This window comes from Mycteria americana, chromosome 19 (genome assembly GCF_035582795.1).
Source record: "Mycteria americana isolate JAX WOST 10 ecotype Jacksonville Zoo and Gardens chromosome 19, USCA_MyAme_1.0, whole genome shotgun sequence".
Lineage (NCBI taxonomy): Eukaryota > Metazoa > Chordata > Aves > Ciconiiformes > Ciconiidae > Mycteria > Mycteria americana.
Genome location: NC_134383.1, coordinates 8,635,656 through 8,657,932, shown reverse-complemented (window position 1 = coordinate 8,657,932; position 22,277 = coordinate 8,635,656). Strand labels below are relative to the sequence as shown.

The window sequence follows — 22,277 nt, the reverse complement described above, 5'->3', positions numbered from 1 at the left end:
AGAGGCCAAGTCAGAGGGGCGCTGAGGGGGCTGCGCAGGCCACCGTTCCCCCCAGCATCACCGTCTCCCTGGCACCCCAACTGATCCACCCCTTCCTTTGACTGGACGAGGCGAAGAAGAGCTTTGGCCTCTGCAGGACCTGGTGGTGCTGGCTGGTAGCCCTCCCCCCCTTCAGAGTCCTGCTCTTGGCCATGCTCGTGCTTCTCTGGTAGCGCGGTGCCTGGCCCACGGCGACAGCTGACGGGAGCGTGGAGCCCGGTGGAGGAGGGCTGTTCGTGACCCAGGGTTCCCAGCCCGGGGAGGTCTCCTTGCCACACGAGAGGTCGCACAGCTCTCGTGCCAGTCCCAGGAGGCACAGCACCTCCTGCTGACTCGCTGCGAATGGCCCCTGCCTCCTCTGGCACGGCCTGGGGAGAGTGGTGGCACTTGGGCACAGTGCTTCGGCCCAACCGAGAACGTGGTCGTGCAGCTGCAGGAGGCTCGACTGCTGCTCCGCCACGGTCTCTCTGCTGGCCTCCGCTCTGCCACCTGGCAGCTGTAGGGCAGCCTGTGTGTATGGCCTGGCCTCCCTTTCCATTGGGAAACCCCAGCTGCCCTCAGGGATGAGAGGCCTGGCTCCAGGTGCTGGAGCTCTCGCACAGCCCGGGGAACGGGGCAGAACTCAGGAGCTGCTGTCTCTGCCAGAGGCAGGCCACCGTCCGTCACAGGCACTGTGCGGATGGAGGGATGGGAGAGCTGGAGGGCTCCCCTGTCTGAGCTGGGGCAGCTGGGAGCTTGGGGAGGGAGCAAGGGAGCAAGAAAGGAGCGAGCCTGCTGGGAAGATGGCAGCAGGCCGTGTAGCTGCAGGGGGAAGGACCAGTGCTAGCAAACAGCTGTGTGTGCCGGAGGCAGCTGGTCCTTGGGAACAGGGGAGGCAGCTGCAAATTCAGCAACAGGTCGCTGCGCGAGCCTCCCTTCGGCGCTGTCCTCAGAGAAGTGGGGTGGCGCTGGCTGCCTCCGAGTCAGTGGCTCAGCGTCAAGGAGGGAGCCTGGGTCACGGTGGCAGCTGCCCAGCAGATGATGACACAGGGAGGATGTCACTGCCAGGTGATTGTGACCACCCCTGTGAGGGCAGGGGGCCAGTCGTCCCGCACAGAGGCCCTGGGCTCACTGTGCAACTGGCACTGTGCGGTGAGGTCCTCATCCTCCTCCCAGCTGGGCGTGGCCGTCTTCTCTGGAGGTACCCCGTGTGCCTCAGGGCGCTGACGATGGCTTCTGCTGGGGAGAGGAAATATCACTACTCAGACCTGGGGAAAGCAGCAGCTTTCCTCCCCAGCCTCCTTCTCCAGGACTCCCTCAGGAGCAACAAGCCCATTCATGGTGTCCACGGAGTGCTGCTCTTTGCGGATATATCAGGTGGGGTGAGCAGGGGGGAGCAACCAGAGTCACGAGCCATTTTGGGACACACTGGGCCCTTTGGAGCCCTGCCCCTGCCCCTCAGACAGAGTGGCCATCTTGTCACTGCTGAGGTCTTCTGCTGGGATGCCCAAAGAGAGCGGGATGCGGTATCTTGGGCGGTCAGCCACTGCTGCCACCAGCACTGAGTGGGGGCATGGGAAGGTGTGACCTGCAGGCTCTCGGGCTGGGCAGCGTGGAAGTGGCTGCCAGGTCCTTTGGCCCGTATGGGCATTTCCTGATTTCTGGGTGTCCCTGTTACAGGTTTCACTGCTTTGACAGAGAAATTCATCCAGAGGAGCGGCACAGACAGAGGCACTGATGAGCTGGCACAAACCCTCAATTGCTACCTGCGTGACATTTTGGAGGGTAAGAGGCATGCTGCAGGACTGCCTGGCATCGGGCCGAGAGGCTGCTCATGGGGGGTGGAGGCAGACGTGCTGGGCAGCCTGGTCCTGCCTCCTTGGAAGGGCTGGGGCTTTCTGTGGCCCGGAGGAATGGCGAGAGCAGCCAGGGTCTCCTGGCGAGGCAGGACCAGCGCAGGTCCTTTCTGCTCCCCACTGTGGCCGGGAGGCACTCGCTTTCTCAGCAGCCACCTCTGTGCCTCTGGTGTGAACACCCCGCTCAGTGATGCGTTAGGGCCCCGAGCAGGCTGAGGGCATCCAGCAAGTGCCAGTGCGCGAGTGACCTGAGGATGCTGGCACTGACGTGTGTGTCTGTGTGTGTGTGTGTGAGAGAGAGAGAAAGAGACCCTCAGGAGGGGGAGACCCCCCTTTTCAGAGGGGACATCTTGACCCTTCCAAGCTGACCGTGAGCCCATTGTGGCCACCCCTTTGGCAGCAGTTGTAGAGCAAAGCAAGAGAGTCCTCAAAGATGATGAAGGGTCTGGAGCATCTTCTCCTCTGAGGAAAGGCTGAGAGAGCTGGGACTCAGTTTAGCCTAGAGAAGAGAAGGCTCGGGGAGGATCTTAGTAATGTGTCTAAAACCTGAAGGGAGGGTGCAAAGAGGAGAGAGCCAGGCTCTTTCCAGTGGTGCCCAGTGTCAGGACCAGAGGGCACGCCACAGGCAGGCCCTGAAACACAGGAGGTTCCCTCTGTACGTCAGGAAACACTTTTTGACTGTGAGGGTGACTGAGCACTGGCACAGGTTGCCCAGGGAGGTTGTGGAGTCTCCTTCCTTAGAGCTATTCAAAAACGATGTAGCCACCGTCCTGGGCAGCTGGCTCTGTGCAGCCCTGCTTGAGCAGTGGGGTTGGACCAGATGGACCCCAGAGGTCCCTTCCAGCCTCCACCTTTCCAAGATTTGGTGGCACCTCGAGGCCCTGCCTCCCTGCCTGCTGTGTGGGTACCAGGGCTGTGGCCACTGTGAGCCTGGGAGACAGGCCAGCGTGGTGCTTTCCTGAGCTGTGCCCCATGGTGCAGCCTCACCCAGGTGCTCCTCTCCGGGCAGAGGGGCTTGCTCTGTGGCTTCTGGAAGAAGGTGTCCACATGACTCTTCCTTTCCTTCCCTCTGTCCGCAGAGATGCTGATTTTTGGAGGAGACATCCTGAAGTTTGCTGGTACGTACTTAGGAGGACGATGCCCACATGTACTGATCTGCAGCATTTAACTGTTGTGGCGGCCGTTTGCTCCGCTGTCCTTCTCATGAGGCTCTGTGCAGCACCTTGAGCCAGCTGTCTGGCCACGCACGCACCCCCCCTGCAGTGCCCTTTCTCCAGGCTCCTCTTTCCCCCCGGGCCTGCCTGCAGTTTGGCTTTGGCAAGGGCTGTGGTTCCCCTCACTCTGCCCCTGCTTGTAGGGCCCTGGGCTGGGGGTGGGGGCAAGGAAGCACTGAGAGGAGGAGACCCCCTAGAAAGCGCAGCCAAAGGTGTGTGTCGGGGTGGTAGTGAGGGGCAGGGAGGCCCCGGTGATGGCGGAGCTCGGGCTGCCAGGCTGCGAGGGGAGGAGTCGTCCCTGGCGTGCTGCAGCTGCAGAGGAGCGCTCGGGGCAGGGGGTGCCACCGCTGCCAGCTGGCTGCCGCTGTGGCCGGCGCGGGAGAGGAGAGGTGTCCCGGTGCCCAGGGTGCGGTCCTCCGGGATGATGTCCTCCCACAAGCCCACCTTCCTCAGCACATCGTCCGGTTTCTGCTGTCCCTGCCACTGCGTGTAGGTCGGGGAGAGTCAGGTCTCAGCAGAGCCTTTACCTTCCCCTCGCTTCCCCCAGGGGATGCTGTGCTGGTGCTATGGAGAGCACTGCCCCAGGAGCTGGCTGAGACCATCAGCCTGGTGCTGCAATGTAGCTGGCGGATCCAGAAGAAGTATGGGAGTCGTGACACGCCCGTGGGTCAGAAGGTCCAGCTGAAGATAGGTACGGGTGCTGTGCCAGGTGCAGATCCGTGGCACTTTCCCGTGCCACAGGATACTTCTCACCGGCAGGGAATGTGGGGATGCCTACTGGGGCTAGTGCCAAAGGAAAGCATCTCCTGCGAGCATTCAGGGGGCCAGCTGTAGTCCGAGCGGGGACGGGAGACCAGGACTGCTGGGTTTGCGTGCGTCTGCAGATGCAGAGGAAGCTTAAAGGCAGAGCGGGTGTCAGATCAAGTATTAGGGTCTTTTGAATGCCTGCTGTCTGCTGACAGATGCCTGCGGGAGGTAGTTATGCTTTCATTTTTTCAGGTGGGGGCAGCTTTGCATGCTGCTTTCCATGCTGCTGGGTTCTCCCCTGCTGGGCTTCTGGGGCAGGCAGCTGGGCAAGAGGCCCGGCGCTCTCAACACATTGCCAAAGTCGACTTTGTTTGTCTATTTCTAGACACCCGTTTCAGGGACCTGTGTCAGCATCCCCCCGAGTAGGACGGAGGATGCCCTCCCCCTCCATAATGCCCGTCTCCCCGCTGGCCTTCAGCTTAGCTTCTGAATAGCTGAGATGCTGGGGACGGTAGAGCTCAAAATGTTCCCTGTGTCAGTTCTGCTTCTCCCTCTCTCTCTCACCAGGGATCTCTGCAGGGCCCATGAACCTCATGACTGTCGGAGACGGGAGGCAGCAGTACTTCTGGGTCTGTGGCTGGGCCCTGGGTGCTGTTTGTGAGGCCGAACAGCTTGCGAATGCAGGTGAAGTTGTCCTCTCAGCCACCACCTGGGAGGTCTGTGAGCAGCACCAGCTCAGGATCAAGCACCTTGCAGGCAAAAGAGCTGTGAAGGTAAGTGGATGGGAGGGCCTCTAGAACCATTTTGAGAACCCAGACCGGGACGTGAAGGAGGGAGGTGTCAGAAGGCTGAGGAGCTGCATGTGGAGAGAGTTGTAGCTGTGAAAGGGGGCAGGCAGCTGAAGCTCTTGTCCTTCCATCTGAGGGGTAACTGTGGGCTGGGCTTGCTTGGTTTGAGGGGTCGGGAGGCACAGGAACGGTTTTGGCCCCATCAGCAATGTCCTCTGTGGGTCACGGAGCTGTTGTTGACAGCTGGGGGATGCTTGGATGATGCCTGCCCAGCTCCAGTGCTTCTGAGGAAGCACTGCTGTCCCATCCAGCCAGGTGGGCTTGTTGTCCCCTTTTCTGGGCAGTGACGGTGGAGGGCAGGCTCTGTCCCCTGGGACTCCTGGGGAGGCCAGTGGCAGTGCTTTCATTCTGTGTGTCTTCAGGTTACGGGCATGGATCGGATGGCTTGGTCCGAACGCCAAGACGCTTCACACAAGCTTGTACGGCGCCCTGTGAGCCAGCGCTTGGAAAGGGAAGGTGAGTGCCAGCTTCAGCTTGTTCTGTGATTGCCCAGAAAGGTGGGGCCTGGCTGCTTCAGGGGCCAGAGAGGAGCCACCGGCGCCCTCTTCCCCCTTTCAGTTAGCACTCCTGCTTTTGGCCCTGCTGTGCATCAGCTGGGGCAGTCGCTGCTGCTGCCGCCTCCTTGCGGGGGGCAGCTCTGCCCTGAGCATCTGGGGGGGCAACATGAGCAAACGCAGAAGACTCTCGCTCCCCCGTTTCCAGTGCCAGCCCCTGCTTTCCAACACCTCGTAGTCCCATCCTCCCAGTGACCGCCTGCATTTTCTCTCCTCAGGTGCCATGAGGTCTGCTCTTCTCTTGCCCAGTGATCCTAGTGTGGAGGAGGTGCTTAGGAAGTACATACCAGGAGCTGCTCTCAGGAAGGTACGGCCAGGCCACCAGTGCTGGGGGCTGCATTTTTGGAGGGCAGAAGAAGTGGTGCATTGCAGAGATGGAGTTCTCACGAGAACAGACAAAAGAAAATGCACCCTGAGGTGACAGCGCGGGGAAACTGAGCCAAGGGGCACCGGTGCTGCACCACTGTGTGCGCTGTCCTCAGAGAGAGATGGGTGGCGGGAGGCGGACTTCTGTCTCTCTGTCTTTTCCGTGGGTATGGTTCTGGATGTGCTGCGGACGTGACAGTGGGATAAATGGGAGGTTCCACTGAAGTCCCTAGAGCATCCCTGAGGGTTTCCCCTCGTGTCCATGCCTGTCCCAAGGTGGGGTGTTACCGGAGCACCTTTCTGTCCTTTGTCATTCGTGTGAGGATTCGGTATCTGCCTGCCGCAGGCTGGGCTGCCTGCCGGCCAATTGCACTGAGAGGAGGATTTATCCCTTCCTCTGGTAGTACCTGCTATCGCCAGTACGCCTGCTGTCCCTCGGTATCTGGTGTGGGCAGTACGGCCCCGGGAGAGCAGGCTGGTGAAGCCGTCGTGCTCTTGTCTTCCAGTTTGATGACAGAGTGCCGCTGGACCTCTTCTCTGAGCTACGGCCGGTCACCATCCTCTTTGTCCAACTGCACTTTGCTGCAGATACCGGCCCAGCGTGTCTCTGCACGATGCTCGACAATGCCATCAGGATGATGCTAGAAATCCTCTGCCCTCACAAGGGCGAAATCAACAAAGTCCTCCTGTTTGATAAAGTGAGTGTGGGGGAGGAATCGCCTCCCCCCACCCCGAGAGGGTGGGCAGTGAGCAAGAGGGAGAGACTCCTTCTTAGGCATGGTAGCAAGACGTGCTGCATCCGTCCTTGGCAGGGCTGCACGTTCCTCTGTGTGTTTGGACTCACTGGAGAAAAGCTGCCCTACAAGAGCCTTCACGCCTTGCAGAGCGCTCTTCAGATCTTTGACTCGTGCTCCACGATGCTCAAGAAAATAGAGTGAGTGTGTGGCGGGGCTGTGGGGGGTGCACGCTGCCTGGGACAGCGCAAGGGGGCTTACCAGAAAGAGACGTGCCTTCTAGCTTGCCCTGCCTTGTCCCTGGCAAGAAGGAAGCAGTGCCCTGAGAGGTGGCAGGCGACCCCTGGGCTTAGCCCACGGCAGCCAGGCGGAGTCCCTCCAAGCACACCCTGCTAGCCACTGCGCTGGAAAGAGCCCTCGCAAGGGCGAGAGGCTCCTTGGTGCCAGAGGCAGGCCCTTGTGGGCGACTGGCCCGTGAACGGGGACGGGGCCCAGCCACCTGATCTCAAGGTGCTGTCATCGCAGGTGGTGACATGGTGGGCGCCTTCTTCCCTCCCTCTTTGCTCACGAGAGGGCTGTGGCCTTCTGCAGGTCGCAGCTCAGGGAATGTGGCCTCAGGGGAAGTGTCGAAAACTTCCTGCATGTGCTCTACCCCTATCCCTTGTCCTTTGCAACCCGGGTGTGTTGCGCCCCTGAACTCTCCACGTCCCCAAGACCTGCGCTGGCAGGGCAGGACGGCAGGTGGCCCAGGCTAGCACCGAGGGGAGTGCACCTGGGGCGCTGCTGAAGCCGTACTGTTTCCCTGTGTGCCAGGGCAGTGTCTGTTGCCGTTACCAGCGGGACGGTGTTCTGCGGAGTCACTGGCCACCCTGTGAGGCATGAATACACAGGTACGAGGCGTGTGTCTGAGGCGCGGTAGGCTGGCATGGGCCTGCTTAAGCATAGCAGTCTGGAAGAGGAAGGCGGGCTGGGAGAGGGCTTGCCCGGCAGCGGGTCAGGAACGGCGCAGGCGGCCCCAGTCCTGGCCCGGAGTGGGAGAATGGGCTCCGTGGCCGGTTGTTCTCCTGGGTTCTGCTGACCCCGCTGTGGGGTCGGCCTGTGCTGGAGGCGAGGCAGCCATTGGCCCAGAAGGTCGCCACGGGGCTGGTGGCACAGGTACATCAACGCATGCTCTCTCTCTCTCTCTCTCTCTGGCAGTCATTGGCCAGAAGGTGAATTTGGCAGCCCGGATGATGGTTCACTACCCTGGACTGGTGTCCTGTGATGCAGCGACGTACGCCGCCTCTCAGCTGCCCCCTTACTACTTCAAGGAGCTGCCGGAGAGAAAGATGAAAGGCCTTAGCCATCCTGGCACTGTCTATCAATATGTGGGGATCACCGAGAAGAGGTGAGCGTCCTCTGAGAGGGCTGGATGAGGGGACGGTGGCACCAAGGGTGCAGCCTTGGCCAGCAGAGAGGAGTTCTGCAGAGAGAGACCAAGCTGGTCTCCCTTCCCTGTGGCTGAGACAGTCGGAAGCCCTGGTGTGGGAAGCTTTTTGCCTCTCTCCCCTGCTGTCTCCTGCTGCTGAGAGAGCAGGAGTGAAGCCACAGGGATGGGGAAGGTTTGTCTGTCTTGGTAGACGCAACGTGACCTTGCAGGCTTTGACCAAATGGCTTTTGACTGTGCTTTCTGTGCTGTGCTTGCTCCACCACGTGCCCTGCTAATGCTGACCCAAGGAGGTTTTTGTCCCGGCTGCTTCCAAGCAGGAAGCTTTGGGCCAGTCAGGTTCCCATGGGGAAATGTGGACCATTGGCACACTCTTCCTCACGTCTTCCTGCTGAAATCTCGGCTCTTCCTCTGGGCCAGGATTTGACCTTCTCTTTGGATGACGGTTTGAATGTTAACATTGCCGTCTCGTTGAAACTACAGGAAGACTTGAGCCAAAGGCGCGAGGTGCTTGGCGTCCCAACCTGTTCAGTGACACAAGCCCTCCTTTCCAAGACACTTGTTTTTCTTGGCCAACGTGGTAAAGCTGCCTGCTAGGCAACAGCACACCCCGGCTTCTTTCACATGTCTCCGATTTCTCTGGATTTGGCCTGTGGTGATGGACTCTTGATACGTTCTCCTGTCCCCCCGTGGCCGTTGGGCTTCTTTATGCTTGAAGCTGTCCTAGGGTGCAGCTTGAACTTTGGCTGGGGGAGTGTGCAGGGGATAACTTGCTGCTCGAAAGAAAAGCAGGTACCCAAGGAGCACATCCTGCCCCTCCGCGCCAGGCTGCTTCTGTATGTGCCCTGGCTTCTCACCAGCTAATTGACTTGTGTTTTCTTTTCCCCTGCTTCTAGCATATTTGGCATGGCTCTTACCAAGGAGAGGTCAGAGTACGTCCCCTTGCTGGGTAGGTGGAGAACGCCTTGCTCTTCTGAACCCCAGTTTCTTCCCCTTGGTAACTTTTAGTGCCACGCTGGGAAGGGAGAAGCTTTTGTCAGGGATGGCATGACGTGCAGCAGCCCTAAGGAAGCGCTGCCTGTCTTGGCCCCTCCTTGGTGGGCATTTTGGGGTGGAAAGCAGGGGGAGGCACCTGGTGCTCGCTGCTGTGCTCCAGGCCTGGTACGAAGGTTCCTTTCAACTATGGAGCTGCTCAACAGCCTGGGGGCTAAACTGATCCCTGTCTTTGGGATGAGGAAAGAGATTTCCTTCTGCCAGACGGACGGAGAGTTTTGGGAGTGGGTTCTCCCCCTTGTACTCCTCAGAGTTCCTTTCTTGGCAGCATCTGGGGCATAGACATGGAAATGTCAGGACCCACGGGATGCCTCGAATCACTCGGCATCTTGCCGGATGTTTTGGGCCCTGTTATGGGTTAACCCCGGTAGGCAGCTCAGCCCCACAGAGCCGCTCGCTCCCCACGGTGGCATGGGGAAGAGAACCGGAAGGGTGAAAGTGAGAACACTGGTGGGCTGAGATACAGAGAGCTTAATAGGTAAAGCAAAAGCTGCGCATGCGTGCAAGGCAAACGCAGGCATTCATTCACTGCTTCCCATTGGCAGGCAGGTGCCTAGCCCTTTCCAGGAAAGCAGGGCCCGCCACCGCTCTGAGGAAGGCAGAGGTGCAAAAGCTGGGATGAGGGGGCGGGAAGGAGGCCTGGGTGCAGGCAGGCTGGCGGATGTGGTGGCGGGGAGGGAAGCTGCGGTGGAGGGTGCCAGGAAAAGGGACGGCTCTTTGCTTTTCAGCACGCCCCAGCAGCTCGTTTTCTTGTTTGTCGTCACAGGTCGGGAGAAGGAGGTTGACCTCTTTGTCAGCTGCTTGAAAGCCTATGAGGATTTAGGAGAAGGGCACATCCTGGCATTTGAGGGCACGGTGGGCTCCGGAAAGAGCCACTTACTTACTGAACTGGCCTATTTAGGCCAGGCTGCGGGCCACAGGTACAGGTTTCTGACTTGTAGCTTTGGGACACTGCCCCTGCCCATCCCCTGACAGCCATGGAACACTCCAGCCCCTCTGGCAGCGCGCCTGGCCCTTGGACTGCAGCCTCCCGAAAAAGCCTCCTGGAGACACTCCCTAGGAGCATGTGCGTGCTCTGCTCCTGCCTCCGCCTCTTCGGGGAGCTGGAGGTGGCTTCTCTGAGCCATGGCCTTTCCTCCTTCACCTCTGGGCCAGGCACAGATAGAAGGAAAGAGCCCAAGCTCAGTGCTTTTCATCTGACGCCAGACCCAACAGACAGCAGGGTGGCCTGCCTCAGAAGCTCTGCCTGTTTCCCAGAAGGAGCACTGCCCAGAAGGGGCAGAAAAGCCTTCCTGTGGTCTGGGAGGTGGCCTGCTGAGGTCTGGAGCCCAAAGGCAAACTCACCACTTGCTCCATCCTTGCCTCTTAGCCCCGTGAGTTCCTCTGCCGGGGGGACGTAGCGAGACCTGGGCCGGCACTGCAGAGACACAGCGTCTCGACCCAGCTCTCCCAGTGGCTTGGCAGCAACTGCCCCCCTGTGCCCTTTCCCATATGAGGAGCAAAAAGCTTGGCCTTCTCTGGGAAGCACTTTGAGATGGGTGGCTGAAGAGCCCCCCACAAGGGCATCTCCACCCTTTTTGTCTTAGAAGGCTTGGGCTGTCGGGGATCTCAGTCCCGTCTGCTTTTGCATGGCAGGGTGGTTGCCGTGGAACTGCTAGAGGTCAACGTGAGGCAGTCCTTCTCTGCCATCCGTACGCTGATGGCCAGGGCCCTGGGCCTGCAGGACTGTGAACTGTGCAGTGACAGGCAGCGCATGCTGCAGACAAAGCTCCGAGGGACAATCGAAGAGAGCAGCTATTGCCTCCTCAATGACATTTTCCTCGTCGAGGTGAGAGCGAGAGGCCTCTCTGGCCCTGGAGAAGGCCTTCTCCTGAGCTTTTCTGGGTCAGACGTTGTGAGGGCGTGCTGCTGGGAGTGCCTTAGCTCAGGGGTGGGAATCGCGGGGGTCGTACCACACGTTTCCCATTCTGGGGCCCGGGGGGCTCCCTGTCTGTGTTGAGTTCATGTCCCACGCTGCATCCGGCAGTGGCCGGTGCCTTGTTCAGCGGGTGCTGAACAAGGTGGAAGTGGCATTGGAGAGAGGCTGTTGCTGACCTCGTGCTGAGGTCACCGCTATGTGAGCGGTCTGCTCCAGGCAGCCCAAGATTCCCGCAGCCTGAGAACCAGCTCTTCAGCCCACCCCCAAGCCCCAGCTCTGCCAGAGACCCTCAGCAGAGGGCCTCTGCTTTAGGCTGCAGGTGAAGGCCCCACCGTGGCCCTTTGCACTTGTGCTGGGGAGAGGTAAGGCGCTGAGGCCAGCAGAGGTGGTTTGCGCTGCGGTCTTGCTTGGTGGGTAGGTGTGTGCCTAGCCCCGGAGTGATGTTTCTCCCTGACTTGCTTTTCCGGCCAGTTTCCCGTTTCGGACGAGGTTCGCGAGATGTGCGAAACTCAAAGAAAAACGGAATTGCACACGACTTTGGCAAAAGTGCTAGAGAAGGTGAGCATTTCTCCTTCCTTCCTCCTGGGTCAGAGAAGGAAAACAAGCCTGCCGGCTGCGGGCTCTGTACCACAGCAGTGTGAGCGGGCGGGAGGACCACGCCTCTGGGTCATTGCCATTCAGGGCCTGAGAAACCCCCCACCCCCCACCTCCCCACCGCAGCCCCACAAACACACCCAATAACTTTCCTCCCATCAGGTGTGCCCTGGAGGAGAAACAATGTCTTCTGCATTCCCTTGCCCAAGCTCCCTCCTTCTGCAGGGCAAGTGATGTTAGGTGTGACCTTAAAGTCTCAAACAAATGAAGTCAGCGTCTAAGCAGGGAAGTGGTTGGGGAGAGACTTCAGAGCATCCTCTCAAGAGACAGAGGCTAAATCTCCTCCCCTGGAAGACACTGGAGAAGCCACTGGATTCCCCTCAGAACAACCTGCTTTTTTTTCAGACCATTGGAGGAGAATTTGGCATATTTGTCATCGACAATGCCCATTTCATCGACTCTGCCTCCTGGAGTATCATGTCACCCGTGCTCCGAAACGTCTCCCTCTTCATGGTCGTGAGCTTAGCTCCGGGCTACGCAAGAACAGAGAGCTTTTGGAAAGCCGCAGCAGGCAGCACAAGGTCCCAGAAAATCACCTGTCTTCATCTGGACAAGCTGAAACCTTCAGCTGTGGTGCAGAAAGCCTGCCAGGACCTTGGAGTGGACACCATCTCCAGGGATCTAGCAAGGTAAGTTGGAGGCAGGGGAGCTCTTCCTGAGGGCTTGAACCTATGGAAGGGAACATGGAAGGGAACCAGCCCCCCGGGAAAGGGAGCACAGGGCCGCTAGAAGCATCAGTGACTCTAGCGAGTACTGGACGTGGGTTGCTTGTTACGCCTCACCCTGGCAGGCGTGAGCTGAGAGTGGGCAACTGCCTAGAGATGGAGCGTGGGAAGTGTCCGCCCTTCGCTGTTGCACAGGGAAGAAGGGAGGAAGAGTCCCGAGCCCAAGCGTGGCTGGGGTGTGAAAAGGCCTTGGTCTAGGTGGCCAGGCTGTGGGGGAGATTCCCTGGGGCAGAGGTCTGCCCTGCTGCCAGAGAGGGTCGAGGCTCCTGAGGAGAGGAAAGGCAGGGCTCGCTGCTCTGTGCTTTGGGCATTGACCACAATTCTTTTCCCATGGACTTCAGCGAAGGCTGGAGGTTCAGGGGGGCCCAAAAGCCCAAGCCAGCGGGAGGACCATCCCTTTCAAAAGTGAGGTGTAGCTCTGGCGAAGATGCTGGCTACCCTGATATGCCCGAGTGGCTCGCCGCCCACCTGAACCATGTTTCACCTTACTTTCCCTGTGCTGGCCACTGCCGGGTCTGCTCCTGTCCAGGTTCCTGATCCAAAGGAGCTCGGGGATCCCATATTACTGCGAGGAGCTGCTGCGCTGCCTTCGTTGCAACAACATGCTCTTGTTCCGCACCCGGAGGCACGGTGAAAAAGTAGAGGACAACTGGGAGAGCCTGATCAGTAAGCACCTTTGCTGCTGACTAGCGAGTTGCTGTGGCGCATTCTCCACAGCACAGTCTTGCGCCGTCATTCCCCCATGGATCTGGGCAGAGTCAGATCCTGCAGCAGTGCAGGACTTGGTCTGGCGGAGGTGTGGGCTCCTGCATGCCTTGTTTTGGGCCAGCCAAAGCAGGGGCTAGCGAGTTCTGGTGGCTTGGAGAGGCCTAAATTCTTAGGGTGGGGGGTGGGGGGCTAAAACACAGGGGAAATCGTTCCGAAGCACGTGTGTTTCTTAGGCATTCTGATGGGCGCGTAATTTACCTTGGCCAAACACCGGCTCACTTGAGAACAAACCCCAGCTTGAGGGGAGGGACGGGCCTGGGAAACTTGAATCCAAAACCATAAATCTCCACAAGGGTGCTGGTAACGGAAGAAAACGGTGGTAATGCCACCGAGAGGGCAATGCCAGCCAGAGTGCCGTGGCCTTGGGAACAGCCAGGACTGACGCTACATTTTGCATGATCAGCGGCAACTTCCCTGGCTGTGGAGGTAGCACTGGCAAAGGCAGCAGTGCTGCTGCTTTCTGTCCCGGGGCGTTCAGTCGCCCCCTGGGAAGTCTGGAAGCTTTGACTGTTTGGGAAAGCTGGTCTGAAGGCAGAACGTCTTGGGGAGGGCTATGCAAAGAAACGCTTGCAGTGGGAACTGTTTTGCTCTGCTTCATGGCCACGTGATTAAGCGCAGGCAGGTCAGGGTGCCCGCACTGGCCCACGTAAGGTGGGACTTGTCCCATCTCAGGTGAATTTTGAAAGGTTTGCAAGCTGCAAGTCACTTTGCAAATGGCCTTATTTGTGCTCTCCTGCTCCACCCAGCTTCTGCAGTCGAGGCTTCACCCCTGGCAGCAACCTCGAGCTCGGGCGCGGGGAATGAGGGCAGGGTCTGCTTCATCAGACCAGATGCGAACCTGGAGAGCGCCGTGCTGCCTGCCACCTTGAAAGGTGAGGGGCCGAGCGCCGCTCTGCCGGCTCGCGGCTGTGCTGGGGCCCCTTCCCGGGGCATCGGCTAGAGGGAGGCTGGTCATCTGCGTGCTGCAGAGTCACCCTCTCAGCTTGGGGGCTCTGCTGGGAAGTGGCTCCGGTCCAACTAGAAACAGGCCTGGGGCTGCGGGCAGCCTACTGGGCATGGACCAGCTGTGAGCCTGCTGGCTGCTTTCCAGCAGCAGGTAGGCGAGAAAAGGTTCTTGGTGCAACAGTAGAATGACTCCCTTTTCTCACCGAAACAAATCCGCTGCTGGGAAAAATCTTTGACTTGCCTCTGATTCAACTTTGAACAGGGCTTCTACCTCGCTATTCTAAGTTCCCCAGCTAACGCTGGTCTCAAGGCACTTAATCCAAACCAAATCCTTTTTTTTTTCTGTGGCTTGGCACGGAAATCCCCCCGAAGCCAGGGGACCTGGATGGGGGAACCGTCAATGAGTGTCCCTCCTCTCTAGCCAGAGCCATTTGTATGAGCCCTGAAGAAACGTCATGCCAAAGCATGCCTGCTATGAAGTTGCTTTGTCCAAAAAAACAAAAAGGAAGAAGACCACAAGAAAGGAATAGTTTCATCTGGCCAAGTTAAGACAACCGTTGTGGGGAGCTCTGAGTCCGCCTCTGAGCTGCAGTGGGGAAAGTTCTCTGTCCTCTGTGTGCACGGTTGGGCCAAAACCTACTCCAGATCTGGTAGGGCGTATCATGGGATGCATGAACCTGCTGGATCCTGCCCTGCTCAGCCTTGGTGGGGGGGCGTTTGTTTGAGCGTCTCGCTTTTCCGCAGGCCTTGTGGCCTACGATTCCAACAGGAGCGGAGCCACTCTGAAGATGCCTCCCCTGGGTTGCGATTGCCCAGCAGGTGCAGTCCCAAGGAGAGGAGGCCAAAGCCTACCCCATTTCATGTGTTGAAACTTTCCAGCCTGTCCAGCCTGAGCATGGGGAACAGGCAAGAGAGAGATGTGGTGCTTCTTTTTGACAGAGATTGTGCTGGCTCAGCTGGACCGGATCAAGCTGCTGAAGCAGATGGTTTTGAAGTTTGCAGCTGTCATCGGGCCAGTGTTTACCACCCAGCTGCTGTCACACATCCTTCCCGCTGGCATCAGGCACAAGATGAATTGCTTGTTGGACATGCTGGTGAGGGACAACATCCTTAAGTGGCTGAAAAACCCAGAGGTGCCAGAAGATGTCCAAGGTCCTCCCAAGGGGCCAGCCACCTCTCTGCAGGCAGAGAGCGGTAAGTGGTAGCAGTAAGGTGGACAAGGGAGCTCCCAGCTGTGTCCCGGCGGGGCTCCCCAGGGCATGGTGCGCTTCCCCCTGGTGATGGGTGGCGGGAGCTCAGGCAGGCACGGCCGTTTGGGATGGGTTGTTCAGAGATCTTACAAGTCACTCTCAAAGCACAACAGCTTTGCGCTGGAGGGAAGTTCCCACCAGCCATCCCAAGTGCCTCTGCTCCCCTGCCTCCAAGCGCTGCTCGTAGCGCAGGTGTGGGAGGACATGTGGAATCCCTGACATCCTCTCCCAGCTGCCTGCAGCATCCAGATCAAAGATGCCCTCCAGAGTGCCCCGGGGCCTTCAAAAGGCTTTTATTCAGCTTTGATTCCCCTGTGGCACAGCAGGGGAAGCTCAGGAGGCTGGGGACTGCCTTGCCAGGAGCGGGGAGAAAGCACTGGCCAGGGCTTGCTTCGGCTGGCGGCACTATCCCTAGCTCCTGCTTGGAGCGCAGCTGAGCACTGTGTCCCCAGGGCTGTGCTAGCGTCAGCAAGGCAAGCCGGGCCCTTTTGCCCCGTGCTGCAAGGCTTGGTGTGCAGCAGCGCTGGTTCGCCGCCAAGGATGCGCACCAAGGCATGACTTTTGTGCCCCGGCTGGGATGGCCCTGAGCCCTGGTCCCAGCTTGGGCTGATGCCAAAGCCCTTTGCCTTGCAGGTGTGAGGCGTCCCTCTCCGAGCAAGAAGACCGTGGAGCGGCAGTCTGGCGTCCTGGCCTTCTGTGTTCTGCTGCTGCGGGAGGCTGCCTATGAGCTGTGGCCCAAGAGTCAGCGGGTCGCCTTGCACCGCAAGTGTGCCGCTTTCCTGGAGCGGTACGCACACAAATGCAAGAGCTGCAGCCAAGGGGACTTTGTTGCCTTCCACCGCTTCGCCGTCCCCAGCACCCAGGACGGAGGGAGCTGTCAGGCCCCTGCTGACCAGGACGACTCGCGCAGCTGGGAGGCCTTGGTGCTCGCAGGAGAAGAGCTGAAGAGGGATAGGACCCACGCCGCTGAGGGTATGCTGTGCACCATGCTCCGCAGCCCGGGCTCTCCAGGAGGCCAGGGGTGTGTGCTGGGGATCGGGTGGGAGTAGATCTGCTAGGGATGAGCCCGGGAGGTGAGGACGACCACTGCAGACTTTCCTCAGTGTGTTGGGACTCTTGCAAGGATCCTTGCAAGCCCACTGGGAAAGGGAGAGCAGCTCTTAGCCCGGGGTATGTGAGGAGGTATCTAACCCCCTGTTTCCTTTCCAGATGCTGCAGATGCTCTGCAGCAGCAGCAGCAGGCTTTCATGGAGGAGGATTTTGGGTGAGCAGACAAGGTTTTGATTATTTTTGAAGCCAGTGAGTTCCAGGTCTCCAGAGGAGCAAAGGAAGCACCGGCATTTGGCTGCCGGTTGTGACGCTAGCTTAGGGCTTTCTGTGGGGTGGGAGCTGGGAGGAGATGGCCATGGAGTTAAGAGAGTGCTTGAGGAAGCCCGTGGGCTCAGAGGGATGGTCACACTACACTGGCGAGCCCTTGCTTTCCAGTTCCTACAGAGTAGCGCTGCAAAAGCTGCAGGGGAAAAGCCGCCACAGGGACTCGGGTGGTTTGCCTGTGGGAGGTGACAGAAAGCCCAGCTTGTCTTTTTCTTCCTACCTACAAAGCACCTGTTTGAGTCCTGCCTGCCCGTGGCCTCGTGCTCTGCTTTGAACAAAGGGCTTCTGATGCAGTCTCTGTGGGGAGAAAGACCAGGATAGGTGACGCCCGTGTATTCTTTGCTCTCTTCTTCCCCTGGGAACTGTCCTCTGACTAGTGTGGCATGGCGGTTTCTGGCAAGGAGCGAACAGACAACTGAGCTGCCCAGCAAGACCGACGGGAAGCACAACGGCGCACGCTCATGTGAATGCAAAGCCATCGTGGAATCGGTGCTTGTGCCTTTGGCTCGCCACTACACGGCAATGGGCGATGCTGCCAGAGCCTTTTACTACCTTCTGGAGTGTGCGGCTGCCTACCTGCATGTCTCCAACAGCTACATGGTGAGTTGCCCTGCTTGCCAGCACCCGCTGTGCACGGAGTCCTCTCAGTCGCCTGGCTCTGGGCAGGACAACTTCCCCGTTGCAATAGGGCATGCCTTCGCGGGGTCTCGGAAGGGAAACGTTGGGGTCAGATGCTGACTTTTTCCTCCGGTTTGCCTCTTCTGCGGCAAGAGACACAGGGCACTGTGCCCTTAGCACGAGGGGCGTTAGGAGGGAGGCGGTCTGAAGGATGACTGGTGCCTGTGCTCTGAGCCAGCGTGACTGTGTTTGAGCGGGCAGCACCAGGGGGAGAGACAGGCCCTCTTCAGACAGATGCCAGAGGCAACGGGGGAGGACGAGGCTGGCCATGGGCTCTGCACCCACGCTCACCTGCTCTCTGTGTGCTTGCGCAAAGGCTCTCGTGAAGCTGAACGAAGCAGAGGTCCTGAGGAACTCGGTGGAGGAGAAAGCGAATGTGATAGCCCGCTTTGAAGAGGCCACCTTCTTCAGCCTCAAAGGGGAGGTAAAGAGACGGGGAGGTCTGGAGGGATCTCCTGGGGGATGGAGCTGGATGCCTTCCCCAGTTGCAGAGGACATCGCTGGCATGTCCAGCCGCTGGCAGATTCCTGCAGTCTCTTAGGCAACTAGTCCATATCGGGATGTTTCCCTTTTCCTGTGCAGGTCTGCTGTCATCTGGGACGCATGAAGCTGGCAAAGAAAATGATCAGGGAGGCTTTGAGCCTGCTCAAAAGGCAGTTCCCCCGGACCTCCGTTGGAGCCTTTGTGGAGTCTCAGGCGGAAGAGTTGCAGTGTGCCGCTTATGTTGCCAGAAGAGCATCCTCCCTTCCGCAGGAGGCCCGGTAAGAAGCAGAACTGAGAACCCAGGGGAGGAAGAGCCATTTCCTACCTCATCCCAGGCATCCGGGCCCAGACCTGCCTACACTTGAGGCCACACCTAACCTGGCGCATAGGCCTCAGCAGGACCGAGGCATTAAGGAGCGATGTGCGGGTAGAACAGGGAACGGCAGAGCCCCACACTGTCCCCGTCCCTCCCTCCCTCCCTCCCTCCCTCCCCGTGCAGCCCTGGGAACAAAGCACGCCTTTGGGTAAAAAGCAGCTTGCAGCTGGGGATGTGTCTCTAGCACGTGTTGGCTGCGGCAGGGGGTTGGTGGTAGCTGGGAGCAGAGAGCTGTAAACAGGGAGTGGAGGCTGAAGAGGGGCAGGGGTCTGGAGGCAGGACCAGAAGGACATGGGGAAGGAGCAGGAGGTGGAGGTGAGGTGTGAGAATGAGGAAGCTCAGAGGGCGATACCCCTTTTCCTGCCGGTTCCCGGCTTTGCTTGGCTCCCCTGGGGCTGTACTGCCAACACGCCCTCTCGAGCGGTCAGCTTCCCCCGGCAGCACTTCTTTGTTTGCCCCCTTCCGCTCCGGCAGCCCTCCCTCCATCAGCTCCCTTTCCTCCGAGGAGGTGTAACTGGCTTGTCTGCCGCCCTGCTTTCCCCTGGCCCTGTCCGATTTCACACTGTACAGCCAGAGCCTCTGGGCCCAGCAGTTTCTCTTGTGTGGCAGGAAGAAGAGGCTAGCCTGGCTGCTGCGGCAGAGCTGCTGCCTTTCCTTACTGGAGCACCTCTTCAGCCTGGAAGGTACTTCCAGCGGACGGATGTTCTCCCGCCTGGCAGCGCGCATGAAGGCCAACACGGACAGGGCAGCGGACTGCTATCAGGCAGCAGAGTCCCGCCACAGATAGACCTAAAACAGAAGGGTGGAAATGAAGTTATCTAATTAAACATCTCTTTATTATGACCTCTGTTGTCGAGCCTTTCTTTCTGAGGCACGGAAAGATACACTATCTTATTGTTTCTCTTGAGGGCTACTGTTGCTCCATCAGCAATGGCTACAGCTCTCTCGCAGACCCTGGTGCAAACACACGATTGAAGACGCTTTGGATTTCGGGTCACATTAAAAGCAGAGGCCCTCTAAAACCCTAGCCCTCTCTGTTGCTCTTGTTCCTCACCACCCACGGATGGTCAGCCGGCTACTGCTGCTCCCTATCTTTCCCCAGCTAAAGGGGAGCAGAAACCTGTTTAAAAAGGCACGGGTGACAGGCAAAGCCCCAGATGCCCAGGGGACTTTGGACAGCTATCTCCAAAGCTTTTGCCTTGTCTGAACCCGTCAGGGGACTCAAAACAACACACCCTTCTGCCTAGCATTGCCCCCAAGTCAGCGTCTGCAGCAAAACTCTACAAACCATTATGGTGTATAAGCAGCGCTGCAGACACTGGGGAAAAATGGGGGGACTCGGCACGCAGGTAGGTCATACGTCCGCTCCTCCTTCCCTTCCAGCTGGCAGCACTCCTTCTAGCAGCAGAACTCCTTAGGCTCCTCCCCTCTGCCTGCCTACCAATGGCTTTGCCATGAGAAGGGTTTGCGTCTGGAGGTTATCTTCTGCGCTTCGCACGCAGGCACCTGGCAGACTTCAAAACTGTGGGCATAGCTACAGGTGTGCTGGCTGAGATGGGCAGGAGCTCACTGGCGAAATGCAGCTCAGTTAGGGACCTGCAGAATGGCAGGGGCTTCATTCAAGGAGCTTCCAGTCACCTGCAGGAGCTCTGCATATGCAGCTTTCTCCCTGGCACCCTCCGTGGCACAGAATTTCCATGGCCACCACAGAAACCTCAGGCGTGCCGAGCTTACAGCTGTGCCACGCCTTCTGGTCCAAAAGCTTCCGTTTCTCCACACAGGCGTTAAGCAGGACTGGGGTCCCTCTGGCTGCACGTAATGGCATCCCTGCTGCCAGCTGGGACCGTCAGTATGTGTGGCATCTACCTCCATGGCCACTTGTGCCTTCAGCTAGGAAGGCTGTGGCTGTGCCACAAACGATTGCCTTCCGCCTTACATTTCTGTCTTACAGGGTGTGAATTTGGATGTCCAGCCGGCTGCTTGAACGTTGCAGATTTTCACCGGCACTGGCATGCACTGCCCTCCTCAGACTAGCTCCTTGCAAACTCCACCATCTTTTCCATCCTTTCCAAATGGTATCTATATTGGTATCTATAATGGTATCTATTTTTAAAAAAAGCAAGAAGCACTTTTTGTATTGTCCCTCCAATATATAACTCTGGTGTGACTTTAGTTCAAACTACGTCTCTGTCTTTCAAAGCTGAAAAGGATGCCTAGTGAGAGGTATACATTCCTTTTGCTTTCTGCAATAGGAAAACAGTTAAGGAAAACAAGGCCTGCCTTGTAAAACAAGCCCCCTGGATGACAGTCTTGCAGCTTGCAAAGTCCAGCTGGATCTTCCTGGAAGGGGAGCCTGTGGATTCTTGACAGCCCATCAGTTAGTGTGACTGGTGAGGTTTGTTTCTTGCCATTGTCTCCATGTTTGCTTTGTCAGGTGTGTGTCTCTGCCTGTTTTGGTTTCTGGCTTCCCCCTTTTGCCTTGGCAAATTTCAGGAGTCGCTGAACACGGAACTTTGAGCTTAGTTTGGTTTTGTGTGCTGGGTGCCTAATCCTTTCCAAAAGAGGTTTTTCATACTCTCCTGAAAACTTTCAATGTAAGGGCAAATCTGTCCATTAACTTCTCAACTCTTTTTAACAGAAAGGAGTGAAAAAGAGAAGCTTTGCGTGCTGATTTTCTAAAGATGGTGTGGCTATGGTCTTTCTTGCCTTAAGTATATAGGGCATGAGAGAGGGCAAAAAAAGTGTGCCCTTGGAAATTATGCATCTCGAGAACTTGCTGAAAGAGCTATGTGGGACAGAAATCTTTTCTGCTCAAACTCCTGTTAAGGGCAAAAAGGGAACAGACCTTCTATGTGAAGTCAGGACTCTTCTTATTACTATAACTGAAATGTGAATCCAAATGGAAGAAATGTTATTAGTCCAGGTCCAGTTCTTAAAGAAAGATAAACTACAAGACTACTGCTATTACAGAAGGAGTCTCAGGAATACAGGTTCAAAGCACAAGTCCTGTTCTCTACCTGTTTTCCTCTGCTCTTATTCTCACTCTCCCACTGCCCTTCTGGTCCTAAGGGCAATGAAGCGTGTTCCTCAAGCAGAAAGTGGGGAGCTACAGGCAGTTGTCAGAGTCCCAAGGTCTTCCCTGGGAGGAGTGTGGCAATGATGGGGTTTCTTTTGTCTTCTTTTTTTTTTAATTCCCTTCCCCCACCCCCTCCTTCCCAATCTAGATGTCTGACCACCTTTTACGTTTATTTTCTGAGTAGAGCTACTTACAGTGATGGAAAAATCAAAGCCCCGCCAAAGCCCCGTGCTGGAAACCAAGGGCCTGGTATCACAGTAGTTTTTGGTGCACGTTCTCTCTTGTCTCTCTTCTGTTCTGCTGTCTTTAGGCTTGCAGCACCTGTGGGTAAGGGTTGCCCTGCAAGGCCTTGTAGACTGCTTTCCAAATGATGATGTTGTGTGTGTTGGTTTGGGGTTTTCTCTTCCCCAAAGACAGCGAGGTAAATTTCAGAAGATGCTCTCTTTTTCTTCTGAGGATGGCATAGTGATAATCTGATTATGAAATCAGAAAGATTTCATAATCCATGCGGACTGCTGAAGGCCTCAATGGATGGTGAGGGCTACAAGAAGTCAGAGGCTCGGCAGGTGCAGGAGTGACCTGAGTTGTAGAAGGCACAGTGGGAAGATGAGGGCTGGTGTGGGAAGCTGCAGTCCTGCTGTTTGTCTCTCAGCCATGCCTTCCACCTGCCTGCCAGGCTTTGCATGTGGGTTGGGTTTAGGACTGGCGTTAGGATGATGCAGAATAGGGAGCTCAGCTCAGCATGGGAAGGAGTGAGGCACGTTGCGCAGTCCAGAGCGGAAGGTTGAGGAGCGCTGTAGGCAGATCTTGTGTTGGTCTTTGAGCAAGATGGCTACAGATTTTAGCACGTGATCAGGGTGAGGTGAAGGGTTAGGGTAATGGGAAGCAAGGAACACGAAATGCGAAGGAGCGTACGTGTTGCACAGTGTGGGGTGGAAGGCAGAAGCCTGGCCCAGGAGTCTGCGGGGGGTCTGTGTGTGTGTGTCTTGCGGTGGGAACATACACCCACCAAGCTTAGCACGTGAGTGGACCACAGGTCGATATCTAGCATAACATTGCTTGAAAAAGAGGCTGAACTTTAAATGTCTGCCTTTCTCACTCTAGCAGAAAAAATGATTTCAATTCTGTTTAATAAGTAACAAAAATGAACAAGTGCTGTTTCAGTGAGGTTAACAGCCTTGTTTTAACAGCAGCAACTCTTCTAACATTTATTT

At 57.5% G+C, this 22,277-nt stretch overlaps 1 protein-coding gene across 1 annotated transcript; it reads left to right on the top strand.

Annotated features, from left to right (window-relative positions):
* Window positions 1–191: 191 nt before the first annotated feature.
* Window positions 192–21,641, top strand: LOC142418823 (adenylate cyclase type 10-like). Its single transcript, XM_075521203.1, is given in 31 exon segments — window positions 192–208; window positions 909–1,104; window positions 1,220–1,234; window positions 1,236–1,395; window positions 1,699–1,803; window positions 2,954–2,992; window positions 3,636–3,779; window positions 4,403–4,608; window positions 5,046–5,139; window positions 5,456–5,544; window positions 6,110–6,301; window positions 6,416–6,537; window positions 7,151–7,227; window positions 7,535–7,724; window positions 8,660–8,712; window positions 9,583–9,736; window positions 10,452–10,644; window positions 11,206–11,292; window positions 11,734–12,017; window positions 12,643–12,779; window positions 13,637–13,753; window positions 14,766–15,020; window positions 15,710–16,055; window positions 16,828–17,050; window positions 17,445–17,552; window positions 17,711–17,889; window positions 18,597–18,758; window positions 19,235–19,336; window positions 19,490–19,620; window positions 21,374–21,390; window positions 21,585–21,641. Coding segments are annotated over 31 exon segments (4,251 nt in total).
* The last annotated feature ends 636 nt before the right edge of the window (window positions 21,642–22,277 follow it).